Source organism: Octopus sinensis, linkage group LG28 (assembly GCF_006345805.1).
Source record: "Octopus sinensis linkage group LG28, ASM634580v1, whole genome shotgun sequence".
Classification (NCBI taxonomy): Eukaryota; Metazoa; Mollusca; class Cephalopoda; order Octopoda; family Octopodidae; genus Octopus; species Octopus sinensis.
In genome coordinates, this window is record NC_043024.1 from 4214395 (window position 1) to 4225188 (window position 10794).

General features: G+C 38.8%; 1 protein-coding gene across 1 annotated transcript; it reads right to left on the reverse strand.

The window, feature by feature from the left end:
- Positions 1 to 7502: 7502 nt before the first annotated feature.
- Positions 7503 to 8642, reverse strand: LOC115225602 (gastrula zinc finger protein XlCGF17.1-like). The gene has a single exon (XM_029796526.1). The coding sequence runs from the start codon at positions 8640 to 8642 to the stop codon at positions 7503 to 7505; it is 1140 nt and encodes a 379-aa protein (XP_029652386.1).
- Positions 8643 to 10794: the final 2152 nt, after the last annotated feature.

Below are 10794 nucleotides of genomic sequence, written 5' to 3' on the forward strand. Positions count from 1 at the left end.
CGTCAATTAAATCCACTCACAAGGCTTTGGTCGGCTCAGAACATTAGTAGAAGACACATACCCAAGGTAACACGCAGTGGGACTGAACGCAGAACCGTGTGGTTGAGAAACAAGCGTTTTACTACACGACCATGTGTGCAGCTATGTAACAAAATAGCACTGCTATATGTAGAAAGAAAATTATTCATTTATCTGTAAATAGATGGATATATCCATCTATCTATCTATTTATCTCTCTATACATAAACACATACACACCTATATATATATATATATATATTATATATATATATTATATATATAATTAAATCCACTCGCAAGGCTTTGGTCGGCTCAGATCATTAGTAGAAGACACATACCCAAGGTAACACGCAGTGGGACTGAACGCAGAACTATGTGGTTGGGAAGCAAGCTTTTTACCACGCAACCACGTCAGCGCATACGTGTGCGGCTGCATTTTTAGTCTGTATGGAAGCGGGGAAATGTCTGTGATTATATATACGTATTTCGAAATGCTGAGTGAAAGCAGTGTTCTTCATACGGTACAAGTCTTGTCAAATTTAAAGGGAGGAATTTGACAAGACAGTCAGTCACCGGCTGACACTCGCTGACGATACATCGAAGAGGCCAGGGAACAGAAGAAAGAAGAAGAAAGAAGACGTGTACCCAACAGCAGAGCTGAAGACACCTCCGAAAGGGTGGGCCCCGCCACGTCAAAACGGTAGAGGAGTAGGGGCCGAAACCGGACGTGGTTCCTCCTGATGATGTCTTGAGCAGACCACGAAGCACGGTTGTAATTGTTCCTATGATTTAAAGAAGATAAAAAGCCAAAGTCCTATTCTACACCCATCCAAATGAGAAAACAAAAGCCATAACCTGGTCATTATGAAGCCAACCAAAAGAAAAAGAAAAGCTAAATTCCTGAAATTTGGCTTTTAAAGACAAGACAAATGCGACATCAGTCTGATATAATTAATCTACCCGAAACTTACCCCAGGGTGGCCGTGTCGTTGACAAATTTTTCTCTCGCTTCAATGATTTCTGGTCGCACGAGTCAAATGTCCCTAAACATCATTTGACCCTACGAGAAAGGCAATCAATGGTATCGATCCCTTTTCTCCCCTAATATCTCGGCCGATCGGAAATCAAAGAAACGTAAACAAAGTAAACAATTATTGCGGGAAAAAGTGACATTAAACGGTGTCGATTTCCAATTAGGAACAGCAAAAAGGGTGAATACAAAAGTCGACATGGCATGCCTGAAAAGAAATCAATTCTTCACAATTGATAAATTGGGCTTTCACCAGTCAATCTTCGTTGGCGATGTTACGGTATAAGTACCGGTGTACTTCCGGAAGTACCAGATACATTTCAAAAAAGTGTTGTTTTTTTTTATATATGGGGGTGTCACTCTTTTACTCTTTACTCTTTTACTTGTTTCAGTCATTTGACTGCGGCCATGCAGGAGCACCGCCTTTAGTCGAGCAAATCGGCCCCGGGACTTATTCTTTTTGTAAGCCCAGTACTTATTCTATCGGTCTCTTTTTGCCGAACCGCTAAGTTACAGGGACGTAAACACACCAGCATCGGATATCAAGCGATGTTGGGGGTGGGGGACAAACACAGACACACAAACACACACATATATATATATATTGACATATATACGACGGGCTTCTTTCAGTTTCCGTCTACCAAATCCACTTTGGTCGGCCCGAGGCTATAATAGAAGACACTTGTCCAAGATGCCACGCAGTGGGACTGAACCCGGAACCATGTGGTTGGTAAACAAGCTACTTACCACACAGCCACTCCTGCGCCTATTTCTTTGTATGTGTTTAATTTCTGATCTACTGGCTGTGAAAAGAGAATTAGGTCTGCCATCCCTTCCACTTATGACTATATCTCGCCTTTTAAAGATAAAATACATTTCCTAAACAGTATTCCCGTTATTTGCACACTTAATCATGGAAGCACTCCGTTGGTTACGACGATGAGGGTTCCGGTTGATCTGAATCAACGGAACAGCCTGCTCGTGAAATTAACGTGTAAGTGGCTGAGCACTCCACAGACACGTGCACCCTTAACGTAGTTCTCGGGGATATTCAGCGTGACACAGAGAGTGACAAGGCCGGCCCTTTGAAATACAGGTACAACAGAAACAGGAAGTAAGAGTGGGAGAAAGTTGTGGTGAAAGAGTACAGCAGGGATCACCACCATCCCCTGCCGGAGCCACGTGGAACTATAGGTGTTTTCACTCAATAAACACTCACAACGCCCGGTCTGGGAATCGAAACCGCGAGTCCGCTGCCCAAACCACTGGGCCATTGCGCCTCCACTCCTAAACAGTATTCCCGTTATTTTCACACTTAATCAACCAAGTACAGAAATCAAGTGGAACAATTCAAATGGAGTTATTTCCCTGTAGATGACAATGAAATATTTTTTAATGAAAGAAAAAAACATTTTTTAAGCAATAATAAATCTTAGAGCGACTTATAAACAGTTGCTGCAACACATCGTGGCGTATATTTGCCATTTAAATATGGCTAACCCCTAAGGGTGGATACTACTGTAGTTTGTAGGCAAATATACGTCACAAAACATTTTTTGGTTTTCGAAAATCTAACTTTATTCAGTTCTACGTTTGGTAATTACGAGCAACACTCATTAACATCATCCATGTTACCAAAATTCATAACAGTTTCAGTGGATCTTGATTGTTTGCACGAATCCTGGCTCAGTTAAATCTCTTGTGGCTCCAAATGTCATCTGTAGTGCAACGTTGTATTACTCTTTTACTTGTTTCAGTCATTTGACTGTGGCTATGCTGGAGCACCGCCTTTTAGCCGAGCAAATCGACCCCAGGACTTATGCTTTGTAAGCCTAGTACTTATTCTCTCGGTCTCTTTTTGCCGAACCGCTAAGTTACAGGGACGTAAACACACCAGCATAGGTTGTCAAGCGATGTTGGGGGGACAAACACAGACACACAAATATATACACATACATATACATATATATGATGGGCTTCTTTCAGTTTCCGTCTACCAAATCCACTCACAAGGCTTTGGTCTGTCTGAGGCTATAGTAGAAGACACTTGCCCAAGGTACCACATAGTGGGACTGAACCCGGATCCATGTGGTCGGTAAGCAAGCTACTTACCACACAGCCACTCTTGCACCTATATATATATATATATATATATATACACATATATACGACAGGCTTCTTTCAGTTTCCATCTACCAAATCCACTCACAAGGCTTTGGTCGGCCTGAGGCTATAGCAGAAGACACTTGCTCAAGGTGCCATGCAGTGGGACTGAACCCGGAACCATGTGGTTGGTTAGCAAGCTACTTACCACACAGCCACTCCTACACCTATGTCTTGTCTAATTTTGTTTTAGAAGCGCTTGGAATCTTGGTCAGTTGAAGACAGCAGTTCTGGAGGTTGGCAGATTGCAGGGAGTTTAACCTTTCCACCACAGCAGCACAATTTTAGAAATAAAACATATATATATATAGGCGCAGGAGTGGCTGTGTGGTAAGTAGCTTGTTTACCAACCACATGGTTCTGGGTTCAGTCCCAGTGTGGCAACTTGGGCAAGTGTCTTCTACTATAGCCTCGGGCCGACCAAAGCCTTGTGAGTGGATTTGGTAGACGGAAACTGAAAGAAGCCCATCATATATATGTATATATATATATATATATTTCTTTACTACCCACAAGGGGCTAAACACAGAGGGTACAAACAAGGACAGACAAAGCGATTAAGTCGATTCCATCAACCCCAGTGCGTAACTGGTACTTAATTTATCGACTCCGAAAGGATGAAAGGCAAAGTCAACCTCGGCGGAATTTGAACTCAGAACATTGCGGCAGACGAAATATGGCTACGCATTTCGCCCGGCGTGCTAACGTTTCTGCCAGCTTGCCATATATATATATATATGCGTGTGTGTTTGTGTTTGTCCCCCTAGCATTGCTTGACAACCGATGCTGGTGCGTTTATGTCCCCGTCACTTAGCGGTTCGGCAAAAGAGACCGATAGAATAAGTACTGGGCTTACAAAGAATAAGTCCCGGGGTCGATTTGCTCGACTAAAGGTGGTGCTCCAGCATGGCCGCAGTCAAATGACTGAAACGAGTAAAAGAGTAAAGAGTATATATATATGTGTAATATTTTTTATCACATCTTTTATCTTTTACTTTTTTCAGTCATTAGACTGTGGCCATGCTGGGGCACCACTTGAATTTTTAGTCAAATAACTCAACCCCAGTACTTACCTTTTAAGCCAGGTACTTTTATCAGTCTTTCTTGCTGAACTGCTAAATGACAGCGACATAAACACACCAACACTGGTTATCAAGTGATGATGGGGGGATAATCACAGACACACACACACACACATATATATATATATACATACATAAATAATATATATATATATATATATATATATATAATATATATATATATATATATATATAAATATGTGGAGGTGCAATGGTCCAGTGGTTAGGACAGTGGACTCGCAGTCGTAGGATCACGGTTTCAATTCCCAGACTGGGCGTTGTGAATGTTTATTGAGCAAAAACACCGAAAGCTCCATGAGGCTCCGGTAGAGGGTGGTAGCGATCCCTGCTGTACTCTTTCGCCACAACTTTCTTCTGTTGGCCTGCTCGCTTAGCCAGCGGGGTGGCGTCATTTGAAGGCTAAAAACCAATGCAAAGCGCATTGTGACCAGCGATGTGTAGCAACATCTGATAGCCTGGTCGGTCATGGTAATATATATAAATATATATAAAATGAGATAGGGGTTGAAAATTCAACCCACCATGGGATAACATATATCCAATCAGATTTTATATTTCTATTTCCTTGTCTAATTATATTTACTATATATTTTGTATAATGCCTTTACTGTTATGTAATGGTGTAATAAAGTATTGATTGGGTATCATCTGATGGTTGATATTTGATTGATTTAAGTATATTTCTCCATTTTCTAATTTTGTAGTATAAATATATATATATATATACGATGGGCTTTTTTTAGTTTCTGTCTACCAATTCCACTCATAAGGCTTTGGTCAGCCCAAGGTTATAGCAGAAAACACTCACCCAAGGTGCCATGCAGCAGAACTCAACCTGGATCCATGTAGTTGAGAAGCAAGCTTCTTACCACACAGCCATTCCTGTGCCTAGATATTGATAAATAATGTCTGATAAAATATTTCTCAGGAATTTGTCCCTTATTTCTAGAGAATATTTCCAACAAATCACCTCAATAATATTTGCCTCTTGTATAAATTTGTGTGGTTTTCCAATCATATTTAATAGAATTGTGTCTCTGTAAGAAATTGTTGTGATAAATAACACTGAAGAGAAATCTTACCCAGGTGCCCGCGTGCAGCTAAATGCACATTCACATATTACAATCTAAACCATACCTAACTAATGCAAATCTAACACCCACAACTCGGATTGTGCCCAACTTGAATAAAACAGAGAAAGATATTTCGTGAATTTCAGAAGAATGATTTTATTTTCTCCAGTCTGTATTCACATATTTATAATTTCCAAATGCTTTTTGAAAACAGTTCCTCTCAAATAAGAGCAGATTTTTAGCCTGAATGTTGAGGATTCAAAGAAAATGATTTCCAACATATTTCACCATGAAAAATGTACTCCAATATATATATATATATATATATATATATATATATATATAAAGTTAATCCAAACAAGAAAGCACAAAAAAACACAACAACGCGAGGATGTGGAACAAATATAGTATTATTGGACGCTCAGGAAAGAAGGAGGGTTTAACGTTTCAAGCGGAGCTCTTCGTTGGAAACATAGGAGAAGGGAAGACAGGGGAAAAAAAAATGCCAACGGTACACACTCGGTCACATTTTGAATATATATATATATATATCATCATCAGTGAAGGCATGTGGCTCAGTGGTTAGAGCGTCGAGCTTACGATTGTGAGGTTGTGAGCTCAAATTCCGGACCGGGCTGCGTGTTGTGTTCTTGAGCAAGATGCTTTACTTCTCGTTGCTCCAGTTCACTCAGCTGTAGAAATGAGTTGGGACATCACAGGTGCCAAGCTGTATCGGCCTCTTTGCCTTTCCTTTGGATAACACTGGTGGTGTGGAGAGTGGAGGCCGGTATGCATGGGTGACTGCTGGTCTTCCATAATAAAAAAACAACCTTGCCCAGACTTGTGCCTCAGAGGATCACTCTCTAGGTGCAAGCCCATGGTCAGTGTCTGACCGAAGGGGGTCACAACAATCACAATATCATCATCATCATTTTATTATTCCTGGAACCTTCTCGAACTCAACTAGTGTGTGTGTGTATATATATATACATACATACATACTTACATACATACAAACATATATATATAAGGAGTACCAAAAATGAGACAAGAACGCAAAACATCCAGACTGTTAGATGATACAAAAAAGGGACAACAAAACATACAGACAGACGATAGAAAAAAAAAGGGACGGGTCATTCGGAGTTTTCTTTCTTCAGTTGAGTTCCAGATTATCTTTGCAATTTCGGCTGGTTATATTCGAGATTGGTCCAATCTGGCCAGCCCCAAGGATAAACTAAGGTAAAAGCACTAGATTCCTTGGAAGAAAACAGCGAATGTGTAAGAAAACAAGGACGAAAAAATGGAGAAATGGTATACAAATACAAATGCAAATAAAGGACGTTAACAACAGGTGTCTTTTGATGAAGGACGAATTAAATTAAGCTGGCATGTGTGGAAATGAAGCCCTAGGTACAAGAAAATACAGGATCAGTTAATTACGATTTTATTGAACATATTCCCTTCTCAGATACACACAATTATTGCAGTGGTCCTTCAGCTTTTCTAAGCCCTGTAAAAGAACTTGCAAGGTTGGGCCCTCAACTAGTCCTTTCATGATACTCTTAACCCTTTTGTTACCAACCCGGCTGAAACCGACTCTGGCTCTGTAGTACAAATATCTTGTTTTCATAAGTTTTAAATTAAAATCTTCCACCAAACCTTAGTCACAATTAATGTTCCTAACACTAGCTTAATGACAATTAAGATATCTTATTTTTTTCTTTGTTATATTTAAAATTAATTGAAAGAAGCACAGAACATCTCAACAGAAATATGGTAACAAAAGGGTTAACAAATGATTAATTTAACCCTTTTGATACCAACCTGCCTGAAACCACCTCTGGCTCTGAGTACAAATGTCTTGTTTTCAAAAGTTCTGAATTAAAATCTTCCTCCAAACCTTAGTCACAATTTATGTTCCTAACACTAGCTTAATGATAACTAAGTTATTTTACTAAATTCTTTGTTATATTTAAAGTAATTGAAAGAAACACAGAGCATCTCAACAGAAATACAGTAACGAAAGGGTTAAAGTCAGGAAATTTCAGCATACGCTTGTGTATGTGTGTATGTGAATATTTACACACATACTCACAGACACATTATTCAAAGTCCTTTATTATTCCAAGCCTTGCCTACAGTGTGGGTTCGTTTGTGTTTAGTCAATGCACTTTTACACACAAAAGATTTGCCACATGTTTCACAACAATAAGGCTTTTCCCCAGTATGTCTCCGTCTGTGTGTGTTCAAGTCCCCTTTACAGACAAAGGATTTATCACACATTTCACAACGATAGGGCTTTTCTCCTGTGTGACTACGGATGTGGGCAATAAGGTTACAATTGTCAAAAAAGGATTTCCCGCAAATTTCACAGTGAAATGTTTTTTCTCCTACATGTTTCCTCCGATGCCTTTTCAATTCACTGTTATTGAAATAAGATTTACCACATGTGTCACAATGGAATTCTTTTTTCCCGATGTGTTGGAGTTTATGTCTTTTTAAATTAGCATTCGAGAAGTAAGATTTCCCGCACAGATCACAAAAAAATGGTTTCTCACCCGTGTGGACCCTTTTGTGAGCAACAAGTCGAAAATTATTCATAAAACATTTCCCACAAATTTCACAGTGGAATGGTTTTTCCCCAGTGTGGGTTTTTTTGTGAACAATAAGTTGAGAATTATCCAAAAAAAATTTCCCACAGATTTCACATTTAAATTCCTTTTTCCCAGAATGAATCTTTTTGTGCTTTTTTAATCGACAGTTAGTGAAGAAATATTTTCCACATATTTCGCAATGGAATGGCCTTTCTCCAGTGTGAGTACGGATATGGTATACGAGTTGACAGTTCTGAGTATAAGACTTTCCACATATTTTACAGCGGAAATTTTTCTTTCTAGTGTGTAACTGTTTGTGAGCATTTAAAGTACTTTTAACAGCAAAAGTTTTTCCACATATATCACAGTGAAAGGGTTTCTCCCCCGTGTGGCTACGTCTGTGGACAACAAGCTGATATTTATGATGCAACGATTTTCCACAAATCTCACATTGAAATGGTTTTTTCCCCGTGTGTCTGTTTAAATTACTGGAATTTACAAAAGATTCACCATAAATTTCACAATTAATATTTCTCTCCAACAGCTTCTTACCATGTGATAACGATTCCTCAGCACTGGATATCTGTTTAACCGATTCTAAATTGTCGGAAATATCTGTGTTAGAAGTGTCTGACAGATTACCATCCTCCATATTAACTCCAGAGAAATTCTTAAAAAACAATGTTTGTGGTTATAATCTGTTGTGGTTTAGTTTCTTACGATATCCAAATCATGGGACTTTGTTTACACATGCAGAAAACATACAAAGTAAATATTTTTTCTTTATAATAATTTAGAATGGTTGTTGCTGGTTGGGAAGGATATCTCCAAGCGCTACAGATATTGTAGATAAAAAGGTTTCTATGTCCATATTAATAATTGTGGATAGAGTTAATAAAAATCCATAAAAGACCGGTTGCAGGTATTCTGGTAGAATCAGAATTTCTGTGGATGACAGGCTGTGATGGAACACTCAGCACAACTGTAAGAGAAGAAAATATAGAATTATATATATACAAAATAAGAAAATGGAGAAATACATCCCAATCAAATATCAATTACCAGATAATACTCAATCACATACTTTATTAAACCACCACATAAGAGACTGTAGGGTTAAATATAAAATGCGGAACAAATCAGTGTACATAAAAGAGCAAAGTTGTATAATAAGTAGTATATATATAAAACAGAATTGGGTACTTCACTAGCAGTATATTGGATATATGTTATCCTATGGAGGGTTGCATTTACAACCCCTATCTCAATTTGTAATTATATATATATATATATACAAGCAAAACGCCCCCCGTCCAATGGAAGGTGCTGAGTTGTCAAACATTTAAACCAAATTTTATATAAGATATATATAAGAATAAACAAAACGTGTGTGTTTGTGTGTGATGAAATCCAAGGAGATCAGATTTGTCCACACACGCGGTATAAAAGTTTAAATTACATATTGTGGTAGTAATACAGATCTTGTTAAATTTCTTCCAACCACTTTAATCACATTGTAATTTTTGTGTTTCAGGCATTCTGCAGATTAAAGAAGCATCTTTTTTAACGAACCCCTAAGAAATGGCTACCCCTCAAGAAAAAGCACAATGTGTGGCCGTTTGCCAGCCTCGTCTGACACCTGTGCCGGTGGCACGTAAAAAGCCTGGTGCAGCCTTCTGGCTTCCCAGACCCCAGTTGCACCGTCCAACCCAAGCTAGCATGGAAAGCGGACGCTAAACGACGATGATGATGATGTGTATCATGGTTTATCGAGACAAAATCGGATACGCAGACTCATATATGTATATGGTACTATTTCAGAAGAGTGGTCCCGGTGCGCGTAGTAGCGCATCCGCTCTAGCTCCTCGATCTTTACTTTGTGCAAAAAGTTATTTTGTTTTATTTACTTTGCTAGGTAGTCGTTGTAGGATCGACTAGTCAAGACTAGCTTGCGCGGATGCACGAGTGCGCGTACTGGGACCACTCTTGTCAAATAGTACCTATATATATATATATGCAGGCAGCTATTGTCAATAAAGCGTTTATTTAAAAAAAATGTCTTTCTGCGCTGAAGGGTATCAAATGACCCCTGAAAAGCCAAACTCCTATTCTACACCCATCCAAATGAGAAAACAAAAGCCATAACCTGGTCATTACGAAGCCAACCAAAAGAAAAAGAAAAGCTAAATTCCTGACAATTTCGCTTTTAAAGACAAGACAAATGCGACATCAGTCTGATATAATTAATCTACCCGAAACTTACCCCAGGGTGGCCGTGTCGTTGATAAATTTTTCTCTCGCTTCAATGATTTCTGGTCGCACGAGTCAAATGTCCCTAAACATCATTTAACACTACGAGAAAGGCAATCAATGGTATCGATCCCTTTTCTCCCTTAATATCTCGGCCGATCGGAAATCAAAGAAACGTAAACAAACTAAACAATTATTGCGGGAAAAAGTGACATTAAACGGTGTCGATTTGCAATTAGGAACAGCAAAAAGGGTGAATACAAAAGTCGACCTGGCTTGCCTGAAAAGAAATCAATTCTTGATAAAACGGGCATTCACCACTAAATTTCCGTTTACTTATATTTCTTTGTATGCGACTAATTTTTGATATACAGGCTGATAAAAGAGAATTAGGTCTGCCATCCCTTCCACTTATGACTATATCGCGCTTTTTAAAGATAAAATACATTCCTAAACAGTATTCTTGTTATTTGCAATCTTAATCAACCAAATACAGAAATCAAGTGGAACAATTCAAATGCAGTTATCTCCCTTTACCACACAGTCAAATATTA

Coding starts and splice junctions, on each gene's coding strand:
- LOC115225602 (XM_029796526.1), bottom strand. CDS start 8,642: ATGGAGGATGGTAATCTGTCAGACACTTCTAACACAGATATTTCCGAC.